The sequence below is a fragment of the Haplochromis burtoni genome, unplaced genomic scaffold, assembly GCF_018398535.1.
Source record: "Haplochromis burtoni strain Fernald_Lab_line unplaced genomic scaffold, NCSU_Asbu1 Contig_286, whole genome shotgun sequence".
Classification (NCBI taxonomy): domain Eukaryota; kingdom Metazoa; phylum Chordata; class Actinopteri; order Cichliformes; family Cichlidae; genus Haplochromis; species Haplochromis burtoni.
Genome location: NW_024582647.1, coordinates 545,437 through 566,130, shown reverse-complemented (window position 1 = coordinate 566,130; position 20,694 = coordinate 545,437). Strand labels below are relative to the sequence as shown.

General features: G+C 40.7%; 2 protein-coding genes across 2 annotated transcripts in view; both read left to right on the top strand.

The window, feature by feature from the left end:
* The first annotated feature begins 1,867 nt into the window (after positions 1-1,867).
* On the top strand, positions 1,868-7,782 carry card9 (caspase recruitment domain family, member 9). The gene is made up of 13 exons (XM_014339328.2): positions 1,868-2,116; positions 2,242-2,311; positions 3,186-3,323; positions 3,411-3,529; positions 3,630-3,836; positions 3,916-3,999; positions 4,678-4,917; positions 5,752-5,877; positions 5,961-6,149; positions 6,237-6,294; positions 6,370-6,482; positions 6,567-6,622; positions 6,708-7,782. The coding sequence occupies exons 1-13, from the start codon at positions 2,003-2,005 to the stop codon at positions 6,793-6,795; spliced, it is 1,602 nt and encodes a 533-aa protein (XP_014194814.1). The 5' UTR covers positions 1,868-2,002; the 3' UTR covers positions 6,796-7,782.
* Positions 7,783-10,782: 3,000 nt separating this feature from the next.
* Positions 10,783-20,694, top strand: part of ccdc180 (coiled-coil domain containing 180) — a gene marked incomplete in the record, with an annotated part of 24,103 nt that continues 14,191 nt past the window's right edge. The window contains 15 exon segments of the mRNA XM_005940095.3: positions 10,783-11,098; positions 13,586-13,683; positions 13,762-13,838; positions 14,324-14,433; positions 14,538-14,666; positions 14,862-14,972; positions 16,252-16,347; positions 16,428-16,591; positions 17,937-18,044; positions 18,186-18,265; positions 18,492-18,580; positions 18,721-18,840; positions 18,928-19,101; positions 20,106-20,221; positions 20,629-20,694. Coding sequence (XP_005940157.2) covers positions 11,039-11,098; positions 13,586-13,683; positions 13,762-13,838; positions 14,324-14,433; positions 14,538-14,666; positions 14,862-14,972; positions 16,252-16,347; positions 16,428-16,591; positions 17,937-18,044; positions 18,186-18,265; positions 18,492-18,580; positions 18,721-18,840; positions 18,928-19,101; positions 20,106-20,221; positions 20,629-20,694 — 1,598 coding nt within the window.

Sequence of the window (20,694 nt, the reverse complement as noted above, 5' to 3'; positions counted from 1 at the left end):
CTCTTTTGCATATTTAACACTATAGAGAACTAAAGCTTCTGTCCATCTGTAATCTTTTTTTGTCATGTGGTTTAGGATTTGGACACACAATTTTATATGCACACTCGTAAGCTAACATTAAAACCACCCATTTAATATCATATAGGTCCCCCCCATGTCTCCAAAAGAGCTTTGACCCATGCCCAGAGAAGGGCTCAATAGTGTGGTCCTCCAGCCTCTGCTCAGTGGGGGAGCGGGGGGGCTTTGGGAGACCGCAGATGTTGAGGGGGGCCACATTATCATAGAGAATAGTGATTGGTCTGCAGCAATGTTTGGGTGGGTGGTAGATGTCAAGACTCAGGTTTTCACAACAGAAAACTAAATTATTACAAGGAGGGGGGAAAAGGCAAATTAAAAAATGATTATTAATGTTCACTGACTTTATTGAAAAAAGCACTTGTTGCTATCTAACATTCGCACTCTGATCAACACATCAGGGCTAACTCGGGGTTCAGCCCAAGGATACTTTGGCATACAGATTGGAGCTGCCAGAAAATGAACTGCTAACCTACTTATAGACTATTTGTTTAAAAGAGTGCAGAAACAAGTCCGCTATGTACAAATGTAAGAGGTGAACTGCCAGAGGTTAAAAAAAAGTAAGGTTACCCAAAAAAAATGTACTTCTAAGAATTAACAATGGAAGAGACACCGAGACAGACCATCATAACACGTCTAAAAATGTAGGTCTGTCCTACAGAAAACTTGCAAAGAAAGTGTGTGCCACAGGTGGCTAATTTGAGTCAAAAGTTTAGAATACATTTTGGCCTATAAATTAATTCTATGATTTCTTTTTTCACTCTAATTGCATATTTGTATTATGCTTTCATTTCAGAGTGCAATGAGACATTAATCAGCATAATTTTTAATAAAAAACTGGAAAAATTGGGATTTTCTAAAACTTTTGACCAGTGGTGTGTATATAACAAAACCAATGATTTTAAACAGCATTTTTTTATTTTATTTTTTAAACAAATAGCAATTAAGATATTTTGATAAGATACATTACTATATTTAAAAAGTTGGGAAATTTGGGATTAATTAAAAAAGATCAATGCTCATTATCTTGCATGGTGGTCAGATAGTGTGCACTGTCACTTCACAACAAGAAGCTCTGAAGATCTTGGCCCTTTCTCCGTGTACCTGCGTGCACATTGCTTCCTCTCTCAGCTTCCTCCCACATTATAAGAATTTGGATCCATTTAGTCAAACAGTGGTAAAGTGCTGAGTAATTGTCTAATCAAATCCATTCATGTCGAAGTGAGGCAAAACAGGTCATTTGCACGCATGCAGGAAGCTTTACTTTACTTCTCCACATTGCACCTACACATCCACTCTTGTGGTAACCTTATCAGCCAAATCCTACTTTAACCACTCATGACAGGTAAAGTAAGTCAATAAATTTTAAAAGGTTGATAGAGTGTAACTCAATAAGAGAAAAGTCACTCAAAAGAAAAGAGCTCAGTTTTTGTTTTTGTTTTTTAAAAAGTAAATTTAAAGGAGCTTACTAAGTAAAAGTATTGTTTTTTTAATCTAATGAAATGGTTTTATAAACTTAAATAGAATAATATAATAAAAAAGTGTCTTAAATTATAGAATAAAAGTAGACACAGTGACCATGAGATGATGTTAAAGTGGCTCTGTACACGCAGGTTGGAAAGCATTATGAGCATTACTGATGTTATAAAGTATTACCCAAGCAGAATGTGGACAGTCAGCTTGATCAGAAAGCTCAGTGCTAAACAGCTGTGACCTGATTGGTGTATTCAGATGAGCTGGAATCAGTCAGCTCAGAGTCAGTTAAATGAGGCGGAGACTGACAGTAAAACAAGAAGTGACCTCAACGACGTGTTCAGAAAATCAGAGGCAGATAGAGAGAAGCGGGTGTGTGGGACCAGTGTAACCAGCGTACTCAGTGTAGTCCTCAGTGTGCACAGTGGTGTGTTGTGTAGTGTGTAACGGCACGATGGATGGAGTGAGTGAGGATGACCTCTGTTGGCTCCAGCTGGATGACTTCAGGATGCTGCTCATCAAAACTATTGATCCTTCAAGAATCACCCCCTACCTCCGCCAGTGTCAGGTATGCTCTTGCTCCTGCCTCTTCTTCTTGCTGCTTCTTGCTACTCTCCTCTCTGCTCCTGTGGTTGTTGCTCCTCTTCCTTCCTTTCAGGTGGTGATAGGTTCATGTGTGGTCTACCTTATCAGGTAATCAGTGCTGAGGATGAAGAGCAGCTTTTCAATGACCCGGCGCTCGTCATCAGGAGGCGTAAAGTTGGTACGTTTTTTTTTCTTTTCTTTTAAACATACCAGATTGAAGCCAGTACAAACCTTTCAGTTAGTCCAGAAAGGCCTTCACGTGAACCTCCTGATCCACAAGGAGGAAAAAAACAAAAAAACAAAAAGCACAGCAATGTTTAATTAATTCATCTGAAATGTGGGTTCATGTAACTGCTGGGGAGAAGTAAATACTTGAAAAATTTAGCTGAAAGCAAACATCTTCACTGTTCATCCTTTATACTGTCTATGAGTAAGATGAGTCAGCAAAACACATTCATAAATTACAAAAGTCTCCTGGCGGAGAGGTCTAATTCAGTGACTTCCCATCAGCCTAGCTTACTTCTATCAGTAAAGCTGTATGAGACAAGATCAGAAATGTCTTAGAAACAAGACAAAGAGAGTTCTCACTCAGTGGCTGCTGCGTGTGGTCAGAATGGTCTAAAATACTAGGAAGTTGTAACAGTGTGGTTCCTCTACACCTTGGCAGGGTGTTGTTGACGTTAGTTGGCAAACCCACTTCCAGAGTTTTTCTGTTAAAAGAAACTGTAAGCATTTACTTAGGTCATCATGAACAAAAATTAATTTAAAAAAAACAACCAAAAAGAAAACAAGAGAGTGCGCATAACCTCACCAAATATAGATATTCATGGTGACATCTGAGTCACAGAGGTCAGACCATACTCACTTAGATTATGCCCCGTTCATGTTTAAAGAAGTGTTTGGTTGCCGTTGTTGTTCTTATACATGTCAACGTGGCCAAAACGGTCACAGTGACTCGCTGACCCTTGGTGTCCCTATATAGATAGCACCATTATATATCAGCGTAATGAGTCTTGCATCCGCTGACCTTTGTTGTAACCTTTAATCTGTAGGAGCCCTACTGGACATTTTGCAGCGAACGGGAGTCAAAGGTTACACAGCTTTCCTGGAGAGTCTGGAACTGGATTATCCTCAACTGTATAGCCGGATCACTGGGAAGGAACCCAACAAGACCTTCAGCATCCTGATTGGTCTGTCTTCCTGACTGTTTGCCTGTTCAGATATTTTCATGTACTGATTATAAATTGATTCTGATCAGCTGTGTATTGCGTGTTCAGACACTGCAGGAGAATCGGGTCTCACTCAGTTCTTGATGTCGGAGCTCAGCCGCCTGCAGAGGGCACTGCAGGATGAGCGGAGGCGCCGCCAGCAGGCCTGCTCTGCTGCCAAGGATCAGGTTGGTTCAGCCACACGGTTACTGAGGAACAGAGCGAGATGGAAATTACACAAAAAACGGAATGTTCAATCGCTGTGTTCTCTCTTGTGCTTGTCTTCAGGAGGTGTGGTCTCGCCAGCAGCAGCTGAAAGACCGTGAGCTGAAGAAGCTGACTGAGCGCGTGCAGAAGGTGCGAGATGAACGGGAGCGGCTGAGTGAGGAGGTCAAGCAGCTCAGAGATCACAACTACAGTCTGATGGCTGACATCAACAGTCTGAACCAGGAGAAGAGCAACGCCCTGCTGGCCAACAGAGATCTGCAGATAGAGGTCAGCTAACGTGTGTCCATCTGACATGCTGCTGACCCGTACAGTGATAGAGCCTGACCTCTGACCTCTATGTGTGTAGGTAGAGCGCCTGAAACACACAGTGATGCGAGCAGAAAACCAAACTCGACTGCTGAGGCGACGAACACTGAGACCACTCCAGGAGGTACTGGATATCTAACACACACCAGCACCCTTTTACCTTTTATCTGACCCTCACTACAGCTATGTATGAATTATTCAGCTTTGACTGTTGAGTGTTTTTAGTTTGAGCTCATGCCTGCAGGTTACATTACATAACTACAGCCACATGAAAGAGGAAGATTTCACATGGCTTTGCAGTCCTGTGAAAAGCTAAGAAAATATTAAAATTCATGACCATACAATGAGAAAAAAAGACTGAATATGAATGCTTGTTTGGAAGGGTTGCCACGAGAAAGCATGGCAGCACAGCTTAGGTTTCCAAGGTTGCATGTGAAGAAACCACAACCACATCCTGTGGATAGAAACAACCAAAGTGGAGATGTTCGGCCGTAGCACACTGAGCAATGTTTGGTGAAGACCAAAACTTTCACATGACTGTTTCTGCTGCTTTGCCTAGAATCTGCTTTTCACTACAATTTTGTTGCACTGGACTTGCTTTTAAAGGCAATTTTCACAGCTACACTTTAACAAACAATTCAAACACCTTTCATATGTTATCCCACATGAACTGATTAGTAGTGAAAAGTATTTCGCACACATCTTATCCCAGACTACACTTCAGTTCTTTTTGCAGAGCTTAAAAACTGTTTAAAGGTTAAAAAACACCACTTAGATTAACGTGTTAACTTGTGTATTTCAGAGCAAGAGTCTAGCTTTGCCCACTGAGACCTTTTTCCACCCAGATAAAGTGGAGGAGCTGAAAGAGGAGAAACAGGAGGAGAAAAAGCAGGAGAAGAAGGAGGAGGCACCAAAGCAGCAGCAGCAGGAGAAGCAGGAGAAGCAGGAGAAGCAGGAGAGCAAAGCTCCTATGATGAACCTCCTCTCCACTGTGTTCAGACTGAGGAGAGAACTCCACAAAACAGAGGAGCAGAGAGCCAGGGTGAGGAGCACCGGTAGTTTCAAACAAGACTATAGCACATGGCTAACAGAATGCAAAGCCACTCCCTTTAAGCAAATAAATATGATGCATTCAGGGAAATTTAAATTGTAGAATGTATCACATGTAATATTAGCATTTTGGCTGATTCCATTTAGTTTTCTGGGACCCTTAAGTGACCATATTTGGATTAGAGGGTGGAGTGTGGTCATGAGCTGTGGGTAGTGACCGAAAGAACGAGATCGCGAATACAAGCGGCGGAAATGGGCTTCCTCTGAAGGGTGGCTGGCCTCTCCCTTAGAGAGGATGAGAAGTTCGGCCATTCGGGAGGGGCTCAGAGTAGACTTGCTGCTCCTCCACATCAAAATGAGCCTGTTGAGGTGGTTCGGGCATTTGACAAGGATGCCCCCTGGGCGCCTCCTGTGCGAGGTTTTCTGAGCATGTCCCACTGGGACGAGGCCCCAGGGCATGATCCTGATGTTATATTTAAACAACTTCAGTGGCTTTTAAACGTTTCAAGATAAGTGTAATCTCTGAGATGTTCCTTGTGATGAATCATTACTTTTGTCATATTTTCAGCGATATGTGGTTTTAGGTTGAGTTTAGTTAGTAGTGAATGTGCACCATGGTGTTTCTGAGCAGCAGCATTGCTCATGCCACAGTAAAAGGATGTTTTATTGGAGCAAAGAGTAGCAGGAAATCCACATGCATGCTTCTATTTGATGTGAATCCCTCGAGTGTGTCATGTGTCAGCTATCAAGTGCAACTGCTGGAGGCTGTATGTGTGTGTATGAATCTCATTCTTGGTTTTGAAAGCCTGAATGTGTTTGTTTTCAGAGTTTGGAGGAGAAAGAGGAACTGGAACTGCGCTGTGCTCAGCTGAAAGGAGATGCCAAGATCTACCGTCAACAAAACAAGCAAACCCTGAGACAGCTGGAAGAGGTGATCAGGGAGAGAGAAAAGGTGAGGAGCCTGAGAAGGAAAAGGGATAAGAACGGGAGGTGGGGCAGAATGTTGGTGGGTGTTAACTCTGGTCGGTTCTTCAGGCGCTGTCATCGCAGTCAGAGAAGCATGAGGAGGCACGGGTACTCCTGCAGGAGAAAGACCAGTACAGGGAGCAGGTCAGAAAGCTGACTGAGCAAATGGACAGGCTGGAGCTTCTGCTGCTGAGGTCACAGGGGGAGGAGCTACAGCTGAGGACACGCCTCCGCAGAATCACTTCCAACTCTCATCAGGTGAGGAGCAGCTGGAGGAGCTGGAGGAGGAGGGATTTTATGAAGCAGAAGTATTGATGAGGTAATAACACCGGCTTCTGTCCTCAGTGTGAAAGGAGTGTGAGCAGCGAGGAAGAGGAGGAGCCTCCAAAGAGCACTGCTAAAGGTCAGTCATGTCATGTGATGAGATGACACGGGTTAATGTGAGGTGATGTCACGTGCAGTGGTTTTGTGTGAACAGGCAGCAGTGAGGAGGTTCGCAGCGGGACGTCGGGGGAGAACGACGAGGCTCAGCGGCAGCAGAATGACTCTTCAGGAGAGCCTGGCTTCAAATCCAGTAATACTGTATCATGGGTAATTTCTACGTGCCTTATTCACACTGCTTATTTAACTCATGGTGTTTGGAAGAGACTTCAAAGCCTGTCTGTTCATCTACAGGAGGAGGAGCAAGCAGAAGTCTGTTTTAGAGGTCGTTCAAACTTTGTTTACCGCAGGTTAGTACTGGCTTTTTAAAACTTTATTTCTATACATCTGTACATGCATACAGTGTGAGTATGACTGTGTTCTTATTTCCAACAGGAAGCGAGCCCTCAGGTCAAAGCTCAACAGTACAGACTATATAGCCTGTAACCTCGACGACAGCAGCGACATCACCGACTCTGACTGATGTGACGCCATGAATGTATTTAACGTTAAATGCATGGCATATTTTTACCAACCTGCAGCTCAAAGTGCTCCACATGGCAACACCAAAACAACTCTAAGAAGCAGCATTTAAGTTTTACTTCAGACAAATTAAGACAACATATAGCTGTTTATCTTTAATACAAGAATTTCTAATAGGACTTAAAGAAAAGAAATGTAAACTTAATAGCAACAATACATCACAACTGTCAACCTAAAAACTGAAGGCCAGATTTACTGAAGGATGCAAGATTGTGTGATGCTGCATTTGCAAAAGTGCAGAGATGGGAGAGGAAATTCTGCATCTCACTTGTTAACATCGCTCATTTAAAAACTAGGTCCAGCCAGTTTATTTCAGTAATGAGAAATGAACCAAGAGCAGCACAACCTATTGAGTCAAAAGGAGCCGAACTGATGAACCTAATGAGGGTTTTGCGCTGCTGCAGACCGTTAGAAAATCTGGCCCTAAGGGGAGTTGACAGAGGAAGCAGTATTTAGAAATTTTGTAGCAGACGATTGGTCACGAGTAGACGTTCCAGCTTCAAGCTGCTTAGGTACGTCGCTGAGGTATTTACCACCCTTTCATTTGTGAATTAGCAGCATCTTTGGATTCACCGGCAGTCATTTAAAACGCTCAGCTTGAAGTTGAGAAAAGTTTAACTCAGACCCGCCCACTGCGCATCGCCAAAGGTTATTTCATCTTGACATAACTTAAATCCATTGACTTTCTATTATCCCTGGTGGTCATGTCACTTCTAGACACTTTTCTGGATTCCCCTTATAACTATAATATATGTATTAATATTTCACATTAAACACGGGAAATTTTCCTTTAAAATCATTGAGAGATCATAATTATGATATAACGAGGTGGGATATTCCACAGTTAAGGCGTATCAAAACAGAAGGTGCTTTCACCTGGTGTAGAAGATGGATGCACCTAATGAGACATCACTTCTAGGTTGGTGAAGCCTTCAACTGAGCATTTTGATGAAAAAACCCCCCACAAAAACAAATGCCACGTGCTCATTGGCTGACAACTTGTGATTTTCTTATTGATTTTTACACAACTGGAAGTCTTTTTGCAACCAGAGTAGTCGCCCCCTCCTGGCCATTAGAAATAATTCAGGCACTTTCATAAAGATTTGTCCAACTTTAACATACAGTCTATGGAATGGACACATTTATTGCTTTTCCCATAGTTGACAATTCCACAAGAAATGACTCTTACTGATGCTAAAAACTTTGTTCCTAACAAAATTGTTGTGTCCAAAGTTGAAACCACTGCTGCTGGTGACTATGGGAAGGGCAAATGCAGCTTACAGATTCGGTCTGCCATGATTTTCACCAAGTCAGAATTGGCTCTGCACTGGCACTGTTTCTGGTAGCACACTAGTTAAACTAGTGTCTATGATGTATGTAGTTATGTGATCAGTGAGAAGAGCGATGAGAAGATGCGGTATGTTGGGTTGATGCAGAGATGTAAAGTTGTACATCATATGGTTTCTAGTTATTTTAAATAATCTTTCCAAGTTAAAGCATGAAAGCTTTAACTTTACATGCCATTGCTCTCTGAGATACGATCCCAAAGACAAAAAGAACTCTCCGCCTGTTAAATAAGATTTCAACTCAGGAAAAGCACAGAAAGACCAGACCATGACCAAACAGTGGATCCAAATCTGCTCAGATTTCTAAAAATTGACAGAGCTTTCAGTTTCCAATTGAATCTGAAGTTGGCTAGAAGTTAATTTTTTCACTGTAACATTTCATGCTCTGAAATCAGGAAACTTGCAGTGTTTGTCGAAATGATTTGTTTTGTTCAATACAAAAAGTGCTACCTGGAAGCCGGAGAAAATCTCAGATTCGAGACGCTGATACTTCATTTAGACTTTGCTACATATTAATTGAATTGTTATTATAAATAATGAAGCGATGCTTAGTATACAGTATTTACTTTGTATAAGTAGGTTTGACATCAGCGGCTGTGAACCTGGAGGTTGTTGTTTTTGTTCTTGTTTCTTTCACTAGCTTTAGGGAGAGATCCTGGTTTAAAATATGATTTGAAATTGAAACTGGTCTCACTTTACTATTTTGATGAATGTTGCTGGAAACCAAAATCATTATGTCTGCAGAATGCAGTTAGCGCATCTTATCTGCTATGATTGAATACATAATGCAACATAAATGCTATAAAATTATAATTGATATCATTACCATTATTTTAAACACAAATTATTGACATTATAAAACCAATTAAAACTTTACTAATGGCTTTTAAAAATTCTTAATTAAAAATTACAATTAACTTTGAATAATTAGGTACTGAAGGTAAATTAAATAGGTATTATTTATTAACAATGTTTATTTTTCTTTTTTCTTGTCTGAATGTCACTTTCCATGGCATTCAAACACCCCAATAACCCATATTTTTTATTGATGACTTTTGTTGCAGTGTACATAATCTGATTTTTCTTCTTTACTTCTGTCTATATGTAATTTACAGTGTGGCTTGTCTTTATTATGAACATGATAAAAGTTTCAAATAATGACAGTGATGTGTAGAAGTAATGCCTGCGAGCCAAAGTTCTGGATTATGTTTTCAGCTTCCTTTTTTCTTTTTCTTTTTTTGGCTTCCATCACAAACTAATGTCAGCTTGTCACAAATTTATTTATATAGTCACCTGCAGCAGGTACAGAATGCCTACAAACTACAGACAGTACAGATCATCAGCACAGGCGCTGCTCTTCAGGAGGCCTCCAGAAGCCGTTGAAACAGGGAGGCTCAGTCTTTTTGAGAAGGAAGAACTTAAATAAAATTAAACAAAAAAACGATGATCTTGTAGTGGAAACCCAGAATAAAAACACTGAGCCAAGCATGAGCAGAACAGGCAACCAAAATAATCTGATTTCATTTTTGCGAAGTTTGATTTAAGAACTTTGTTAAAATTCATTTTACTGTGGGATTTAAAGAATTTATAAATTGAGCTTGATGTCATAAAACATTTTTCAAAACTCTCAGTTTCTTGTTATTCCTATTTAATTTCTTAAAAGTTTGATTTTTGTATGAAGTGTTGTGGATGTTAAATTATTAGAATCAGGATAAAACTTTGGTTTGTTTTGCCCAGAAGAACATATTGGATTTTTGTCTTTTTTCAGTATTTAATCAATCAAAAAGATTTATTTTTCTATTTAATTAGCAGCAAATGTTCAATAAAGCACAGTTAATCACTGAGGGAGAGAATATGATCAGCTCTTGCACTGATTTTTCAGTTTTCTTCTATCGCTGATGAATTTTCAGATTTTGACAGGTGATCCAATATTTTCTTCAGAGCTCCTGATCTCTCCTGATAGAGTGACTCTCCTCCACCTCAGGATATCTGACAGTAAGGCTCCTGCTCCGCTTTAAAGCTCCTAATTTTAACAGGAGTCTGTATGACTCGCTTCTGGAGCCAGCCTCAAGAGGTCATCGGAGGTGTTTTCTTCACAATTCCATGGAGAGGTGGTGTGGAGGGTCAGAGGATCTTTTGTTTTTCACTCTCTGGCTTTGGAGACTAGCAAAGTTTACTCTCCAGCTTTTTATGTTCACTTTCAGCTACATTTTGGAACAGTAATAACTACAGCATGTAGTATTTCAGCTACAGTAGGTATGCTTTCTAGCAATTTTCAAATAATTTACATAAATGTGAAAAAAAAATGAAATACAGAACTGATGAGTGACACAGTCTGAAGAAAAGGTCAACTGGAGCTGAGCTCTTTGAGGAACCTCAGACTGGATGTTAGGACTTTATTGTTTTACTGCAGTTTGAGGAACCATCTCGATACATGGACGAGGTCTCGGTGCTTCCGTTTATGACAATGTTTATTTAAAGGGACGCTTGGCCCAAATAACGAAAGCTGTGTATTTCTCGGTCTATCGCTTTGGTTGTCCATACTTGTTTTAGGTGCTTCGGTGCTACTTGCGTTTTATCTTGTTTTTACTCCTTCACACCAGGAAAGTGGTAAAAATGTAAGAAAAGTTTGATTTCTTGGAACTGCAAACAGAATGCACATTTTTCCCGTTGACCCTGAACGCCACACAGCTTTCGTCCAAGTTACATTGTCATGGTGACGGGAAAAACGCTCAGCCCGAGCAGGTACATGGTTTAGTGTGTGTGACAACAGAAAGAAAGGTTATTAAACAGTGTTTCTGTCAGCCTGGACTGAAGATTGCAGAAAGCCTCATCGTCATGTGTGAGAGCACCGCGGTTCCGAGCGGGGAAGTTTACCGGCAGCTGTTCGACGCTCAGGTGGGTTTGAGGTCACACTTTATCTGAACGCCGCGAGAGATTTCATTTTCATTTATTTATTTATAAAGCACATTTTAAAACAACAGGGAGTTGACCAAAGTGCTGTACAAAATAACAATTAAACAATGACATTAACAACAACAACAGGTAAGAAAATTAAAAGAAAATTAGGATAAAATAATTGGTAACTCTCATACAGTTTCGAAAGCCAGAGTAAAAAAAAAAATGTTTTAAGATGCGATTTAAAAAGAGTAACAGTTGGGGCCTTTCTAATGTGGAGAGGTAGATCATCCCACATTTTCGGTGCCACAATCGGTGCCCGATCTCCTCTATGAACCATCCTAGACTTATGTAAGGTAAGGAGCAGGTGATGGCTTGATCGAAGGGCACTAGAGGGCGTATAAAGCTGCAATAGGTCAGACAAAAAGTCCGGTGCCTGGCCATTTAGCACTTTATAAGTCGAAAGTAAGATTTTGAATTTAATTCTAAAACGTACTGGAAGCCAATGAAGGGAAGCAAGCACCGGAGTAATATGTTGGTGTTTCTTCACACGAGTCAAAAGGCGAGCTGCAGCATTCTGTACAAGTTGGAGCCGGGCCAAGCTGGACTGACTGACACCCACATATGGTGAATTGCAGTAATCTAGTTGAGATAAAACAAACGCATGAATTGCTCGTTCCAAGTTTCTAAAGGATAAAAAAGATCTCACTTTGGATAGGAGCCTTAATTTAAAAAAAGGACCGCTGGACAGCTGAATTAATTTGTTTCTTGAATGTAAGTTTGCTATCCAAGAATATGTTAGCACATGTTAGGTTACATAATTCCAAATCTGGGGCATTGAAATTACAGCTTGGTCCAAAAACAATTACCTCAGTTTTATCCTCGTTGAAGGTAAGAAAATTTGAGGCCATCCAGGTTTTCTTTCTTCATCATATCTTTATTTACTTTTTCCTTTATACAAAAAAACAAACAAACAAAAAAAGACAACAAAAGACAAAAACAATTACCACAACAACAACAGAGAGAAAAAAACAAAACAAAACAAAAAAACAAACACAATAAGCAGTCTGAGACATGTAAACGAAAAACTAATACAATTCGGTCTACCAGTCATTTACACATTTGTCCTGACAAACTCAACCCGCCATTGGAGTGGGGCTGCCCCTCTCACTATGGTTTTCTTCAGATCATCAGGTAAGTAATCCAATAGCGGGCGCCATATATCCAAAAAAATATCTCAATGGCAACTAAATTTGCACTCAGTCTTTCCATTGGTAAAACTCTAAAGATTTCTTTATACCACTGAGTTATTGTTGGTGGTTTTTCATTAATCCAATTGAAAAGAATACATTTTCTTGCCAAAAACAATAATTTACATAATAGTATATATTTGTTTTTATCTGGAAATTTGTTCAGAATTGGCATAAACTTAAAAGATTAAAACTAATAAAAAAATGTAAAAAGAGACTTTTTCCATTTGATTATATTTTACATGATGGATTATGCAGAAAGTAGAATAGGGCTGAAAGATCTATTGCTTTATCACCTATTCAGGTTGTAAATCATGTTTTTAAAAAGTAAGTAGTAACTAAGTAACTAATTACTTTTGAAAATAAGTAATCACTGAAGTAATGGGATTACTTTTTTGGGGGGGGAAGTAATCAGTAATTAGTTACTGATTACTTTTTTCAAAGTAACTTGACCAACACTGGTGAATGATGCTGCAGAGCTCCAGCTGCATGCCTGAACCAGATATGGAGGGAAGATTGAACTCACTCTTCCCTCCATATCTGGTTAAGTTTTACATTTTAAATATTATACATAAACTTGAAAAAGAAATTCTCATTAGCACAGAGCATTTGGGAGTCCAAGAAGTACACATTTACAGCTATAGCAACACTAAACCATAAGGCTTGTTGCCGTTGCACATTGCACTTTGTTGATGATAAAATTTGGGCTGTGGTGTTGGTTTGTTTTTGTCTCTCTGTGTACGGACAGACTGCAAATCAATTTCCCATTGGGGACAATAAAATTACCATTGACCATTGATAAAAGCCCCATGAACTGTAGACTGCAAAAAGAAAAGATATGAACATAACGATTGAAGTGTGCTGCATGCATGCATTGATTTGATGAGGGTTAACCATGTTTTAGAAAAAACTGACACTTTCATACTTTGAATCATGGAGCAGAGGTAAACAAACCTTACTGACTCCTTCCCAGTAAGAAATCACAAACAGAGGCCTCAAGCAGTGGGATTTGATGCTGCAGTAGGAGCACTGTGAGCGCAGGAGGTGTGTACAGTCTGACTGTGCACACGTCCTCCTGTGTTCATACAGAACCACTTCACTGTTTCCTTCCTTCTTCCTTGAAGAGTAAAACTGACAACCTGGGCTCACTGATCAGCAGAACTCAAGATGTCTGACGAGGGCTGACATATTCTGTTGCAGCAGTGACTGAGCTGTTTCTTGTTCTCATGTGTTTCAGGCTCAGCTGTCCAGATCTCTTCTAGCCGGACGCAGAGACACCGGGACAAATTGTCTGTCTGCTGTGGACAGCAACACACACTGCAGCACAGCCAGCAGGTGGACAGAGACACACACCACTGTTACATATCTGTACTGCATCCACTCTCTCAAAACATGTTTTGTTTTTTCCTTTAGTAGAAGGCAGCAGGCGGAACACAATGATGATGATGATGATGTCATAGATGATGTTGGCAGACTTCCAGATGCCGTGGGTTAGTAGTGCTTTTACTTCTACAACAGACATGCAATACAACAGGGTCGTAGCTAAAGTGGGTCTGGGGTGCCACTCGCCCAAAACTGTGCTGTCAAGTCATGTGCATTCATGGCTACATACAGGGTGGACAATGGATAGGTTTACTTGTGTTCACTTGTTGTTTTTACCTTTTTTAGAATGCATGGCGTCTCATTGCCCACCATTCCTTAACACAACCAAAGCTGAGCCCCCAGCAGGCCCAGGTTACTATTCACAGAGGGCAAAGCAATTTTTTGTAACATTTAAAAAAGCTTTTTACTACTATAAAGCTGGGATTTAATTGTTTTTGGACAGGAAGAGAGACTACAGAGTGGGGTTTTTGGCACTTGCTTGTTTCATTTTTCAGACCTGAATGTTTGCAGCTAGATCAGCTAATCTAACAGAAACATTAAGTTAAAATGTCAATGTTCACATCACAGTCAGAAGCTTCTCTCTTTATTTTAGTTGTTGATCATCCCAGCTCTGACATCATTGAACGTCTGACAGAGAAAAAAATTCAAAAACATCAAGAGGCTCTCAAACAGCTGGATTCAGACCTGAGCCAGCTGTCTCAGGTACAATGCATCGTAGTTACACTGCACCTGAGGGCAATACATGCTGTGGTGTCACAATACATACTCTGTGTGAAATTATTGGCCACTGTCTGTCATTGTGTCAGGTGTGTGAGACTCAGGTGAAGGCCATCAGTCAGGAGCTATTGTCCAGTCTGCAGGAGGTGGATCTCAGATTGGACACCCTGAAAGTCAGAATGAATCAGCTGGAAGATCTGGAAGATGTCAGTATGCAGGTACACATGACATAAAGTTTAGAAGATCAAATACAGTTTTAAACCCGCAGCCTGATGAAGCTTGTGATTTTTTTTAAAAATCCCCAAACCTTCAGAATAATTAGACTTGGTGTGGTTGGTGGAGTGTGAAAATAATATCTTATGAGCTGGAGAAATGTGATTGGTTTTGAGAGTGTTAATTTCATGTGTGTGCAGGAGATCCACGGTCTTTGGAAGGAGGTAGAGGAAGACGTGAAGCTGAAGAAGTCCACTATCGTAGAACTTAACCTCAAACTGACTGAAACTGAAAAACAACGTACTGACCAGGTCAGACTGAGCGTCACTGACACTTTAAAAATTTTACCCAAAGAAACCATTTGACACCCACAGTCAGTGGTTGAACAATAGAGGGCAGTACTGTACAGTTGTGGTCAGAAGTATACTTAAAATCTTCATAATACATTTCTTTAAACTATTTTTTTCCTATGGTGGAATTACTATAAAACAGCTTTGATGTCTTAAAAACAGAAATTGGGTCCACAAGTTTAAATTTGTTTTGGATTTTAACTAATCCTAACATTGACACAAGTATGGATACAAGCTTAAATATATACATAGACTCACTTACGTCTTTTAATAAGTGCTGCTGAAGGTTCTACATTTACAGCCTTGTAAAGAAGTGGTTGATCTATGAATTGTACATTTACACAAGTTGGGAAGGTCTCTTGGAGTCATTGGAGCACATATTAAGATGATCAGTTCAAACAATTGTTCAGATGTATCACGACTTTAACAAGGTCTGGAAGAAGACCCAAACTATCACCCTGAGACAAGAGGAAAATGATTTAAAACCGGGTTTTACATCTTCATGGAATAATAGAGTGCTGATCACGAAAGAAGGCCCTGCTCTTTAACAGACGCTTTTAATCTTGGCTGAAATTTGCAGCTGCTCATGTGGAGGAGCCAAATGTCCCCAAGAGAAAGGTTTTATGGTCAGAGACAAAGATTGAACTATTTGGCCACGATGGCATGATGAGTAGTAGAAGTGAGGCTTTCAATCCTAAGAACACTTTATCAGCTGTCATTGATGGTGGTGGTAGTTTCAATCAATCAATCAAAGCTTTATTTGTCACAAGCAGGTTGCCCTGCAGTGAAATGGGACCCCCCCCCCCCCCCCGACCTTACACACATAACACAGACATCACATGGGGTTACAAGTCGGAGATCGGTAGAGTTGCAGAAAAACACTGAAATGTACACAACAACGGGAAGGTACAAGAGGAAAAAAAGAGACCTCCACTCATGCTGTGCTTCCATGGCAGGACAGCACGAGTACAGCAAACAAAAAAAAACTCTTCTGCACAAAAAAAAAAAAAAAAAATTGATTCTCTGGGGCTGGTTTGCCCTCGGTGGTACTGGTACACAAAGTGGATAGAATAATAGAACAGCCAGTACGTATACTGCTGAGCAGCTGTGGAGAAAAACCAAACCAAAATTCAAACTTGTGCACCACTTCCTGTTTGTTTAAGACATTAAAGATGTACATGCTGTATAATCATTCTGGAAAAAGAGCAGTTCAGTCAATGTGTTTTTCTTTTTCTCATAGATCAGAGCTATTATCAGGAAGTACTACCGTGTGTTGGAGCAGATCAGTTTCCTGCATCCATCTGACATCCACAGGCTGATCCACACTGAAGCTACAGTAAGTCACTGTGACCTCTCATCTGACCTCTAACCTACCTAAAATGATAAATTGCACTTCTATATCTCTGTTTGTCTCAGATGCTGAATCAGTCTCTGCTAGCAAACCGTCGCAGCATTGCCCGACTGCTGCTGCTCCTCCAGGAGGAAAATCTACATAAGGAGTCGATCCTTCGTCGGCACTGGGAGGACTGTCTGAGTCACTGGAGAAGGAAAAGGGTCCACAGAATTGTAGATCAGTTCAGGTGAGTGGAGCACCATGTTATACATTGATGTGAGTTAAAGAAGCCAGAAGCTTAAAAGATTCAGGATTAGCTTGTTCAACACTCTAATCCACTTTGTTCATTTTCCCAAAGTCAGAAGAGAATTAGATTGGAATTGCTGAATTTGGTAATCCAAAATAACTCCTCTTATGACTCTAGAGGTCATTAACTACAGAATATATCAATAATGGCAGGGCACGAAGATTCTCCTCAGCAAAGCAAGAATTCCTGTTAGGGGAGGACTGGGATTTAGACTACAGGCATTGTCACCAAAGCAACGAAAATAAAAAAGAAGGGGTGGCAAAAAGTGGCTGACAATATTAAATTGAACTTATTATAAATACAGGGCAGTCTGGGTAATCAGATACCAGAACATTTTCCGTAATTTCATCATGAAGAAAACTGAGAGACTGTGAGACATTTCAGGGTTAAATGTTTAAATAACTATCTTTACACTATCATCCATTCCATCCATTCATCCATCCATCCATTATATCCAGAGATATCATTTCTCCAGCGTGTCCTGAGTCTGCCCTGCAGCCTCTTTACAGTGGAATGTGCCCAGATCACTTCACCCATGTAGATTGGTTGGGCAAACTCCCACATAGCTCCTTAAGATGATAAAGAGTTGGTTGTATGTTCTGGGTCCACGATGAAAACCACATTGTTCCTCCTGTATCAGAGAATTGACGAATGAATGAACTTTCCTTTCCAGTGCCCTGGCATAGACCTTTCTAGAGAGGCTGATGAGTATTATCCCCCCGTAGTTAGAGGACACCCTCCAGTCCCCCTTCTCAAAGATGGGAATCACAACCACAGTCTGCCGATCCATAGGCATGGCCCCAGATCTCCACGCAATGTTGCAGGTGCATGTCAACCAAGACAGCCCTACAACATCCAAAGCCTTTAAGAACTAAAGGTGAACCTCACCACCGGACACTCTTCTTACAGCTCTGTCTGGAGGCCTGGCTACAGGGTTGGGCAACCCTACATGGTACACTGGTACCTTGATTTTCTTCTGTCCATAGGTGTTGACTGAATCACTCTTTATTTGGCCACTCACCAAGGACCAATTTGCCTAACATTTGTCTAACAAGGACACTATCTCAAACTGACATTGAGGTAATGTCTGCAGCTTTAATTTTTTAACTCCCAGACCCTGGACAAGTTGGAGGGCTTTTATTTCCTAATATTTTTCTATATTTGTGGTCAGTTTCAGAACTGCTGTGACAGTCAGTCCTACAACTGAAAGATCAGGCATCACTCCAAATTGTATACCATGGTAAGTTTTTGAACTGGCTGATAATCAGTAGTATTTGTGTCGTAGAGGTCTCTGCAGCAGGAATGAGGATCAGCAGCTGGCCTCAGTTCAGCAGATAAAACTAACCCAGCAAGATCTGACTGAACGGCGCCGTGACATCATTAACAAGATCAGGTAAGATCAGGTGAAAATAAACAAACATAAATCATAATCTTTTCATTGCCTGGAGATCCAGTCAGTCCAGTTTCAGTGTAATTTCTTTTGTTTTCACCCCTTGTTGTTCTTGTCAAGTCACATATTCTCTTTGTGTTTCAGCTCTCTGGTCCCACCCACCTGCTCCAAAGCTTTGGTGTCTGATTGGTTTGACCAACTAACAGATGTCAATCAGCAAACTGGTAACTGTCCTCTGGAGTCACTACTACTGATACAGTATGAGTTTCACTTTACAAACTTAAATCACTATTTGAACAGCAGAAAACATCACTGTATCACCTTCATGAAGCAGCTATGTTACCAAGTCATCCAAATCATCTGTTATCCTGCTTGTGGTAAATTGGCAGAAGCACAAGTCTGAGTTATACTATGGTGATGATAAATGTAGGTTTGTATTTGTGTGTTCAGAGCATTTCCACACTGAGCTTCTCCATCAGCTGCGTTGCTGCTTTGAACAGACATGGCAGAATCGGCTGGCGGAGGTGGAGCGCTGTAAGGTAAATGCGCTTGGTTAGCTCTGATGTAGCAGCTTTCAAATACCTTTAGTTAATAGCTGACTGCTGTCTGCAGCTACATCATCGTAGCAATGATTACATTCCAGCATACAGGCCTGTAATTTTAACCTGTCATCCTACAGGAAGTGCTCTCATCTTTGGAATTGTCAGAAGAGGAAGTGAATGACATCATCAACTCACAGCTTCTCACAGTGATTGGAGCACAGCAGAGTCAGGATGAAGAGCAGCTGGCCGCTTTAGATGTCAGTCACGTAAACCTGCCTCAGACTATTTCTGTGCACTGTATCAGAGCATCTACGCGTTCATGCTTTCTGCTTGTCTGTCTGCAGGTGAGCAGTGACTCTGTGGCCCGTCATGCTTTCAGTCTAAGTAGGAGTGTATTTGTTGTCATGCGAGCAGCAGCATTGCTGTGGGAGACACATTGCCAAAGATTAGAGAGGAGAGATGAAAAACTACAACAAGACCTGAATGATCTCAGATGCTCACAGCAGCAGCACTTACAAGTGAGTTGCAATAAAACACAAGCAGGTAAGTCAAATAAAAACAACAAACACAATCAAGTAGTAAAAAAAAAGAATGCTTGGACACTGCTAGCATAATGGACAGGTTTTCGACGGGGCTCCCACACAAACGCAAAGCAGGAGATGAGGCATCGCTAAATATGTTTCTAAACCAACTTCCTTCCAAGCCAAAGACTAGAAAATATGGTGAAGCATATCTTCCCTTTGGCTTCACCTGCACAAGTGCCAAGGTAGGTCTCCCCTGCAGAATTGGTTTTCCCTGTGTCAGGAGCAGGCGCCGGACTCTCCAAATCACAGACAAACAGTATCCCACATTCTTGATTTTTAGTTCACAAACTTGTGATAACTAACTACTCCTGACATTTTGGACATGTTAGCTCTTTATACAGTAAAGTTACAGTGGGATACAAATAATATCAGGCTGATCCTGCCATAATTTACTCCCCCTGTCCAAATTACGGACAAACAGTATCCCACAGTTGTTTATGGTTTTGAACCCATTTTGCACAGAGAGGCATTTTTTGAAAAATGTTTTGATAGCAATGTTGAATATTATTACCCAGGAAAAAAACAACTACACGTAAAATAATCACACCGTGACGCCTCTGCCTTTCTAAATGGAGGGACAGTAACTGTGTGTGTATATGTAAGAGTGTAAAACCTGAAGATAGTAAGATTTACAGTATTTTCTCTCTATCTGCCATTCTGCAATTCATCTCATGTAAACAAAAAAAGTAAGTAAAAAAAGTTTGGGAATATAAGAATTTATTTGATGATCAGAAACGTGTAATTGTCACAAATATGAAGAAAAAAACCTCTAAGAAATCAGGAAGCGGGCAAAGTTTTTAATAGCACCTTAAAGGATTTATGTTAACAAATTACATACAGGTAAGTCACCGTCACAGGTCGACGTGGTCTTCACACTTTTGCCCGAGAGAGAGCACGACAGGTTCCCTTTTCCAACATGCTTGCTCTTATTCTATCAGAAATGGAAGATGCAAATGGATGACCTGTTAGGAGGACTCCGTCAAGAGAGCAGTGAGGATGCTCTGAAGACATCTCTGGACAAAACTATCGGTTACTTGCAGCAGATTAAGCACAGGTACTACAGGGTGCCAGCTAAAGCTAATCCCAAAGCAAAATCCAAATAAAAGTTAATTTTCTCTCCAATTTATTACAAATATTGAAATTCACAACATCCCCACCCAGTTTGTTAACATTTTGCCTTGGACCATAGCAGGGAAGCAATGTCTGTACAGTTCCCCAGGGAACAATCAATCACATCATGAAAACGCAAAGCTTAGCTGACCAACTCTGATTATTTAACATGATCATTTGTCTGATTGGCCGGAGGCGAACACAGCCACAACTTTAACTGTAAAAAGGACAGAGGTTGTGTGGGCAGGAAGAAAGGTGAATTTGAATAAAAGGTCCTAATTTTCAGTGTGTGTGTGTGTGTGTGTGTGTGTGTGTGTGTATGTGTGTGTGTGTGTGTGTGTGTGTGTGCAGTTGCAATCAATTTGTCATTGATCAATGGACCCTGTTGAATCTTCACCCGTCGTGCTGTTTGGAGGA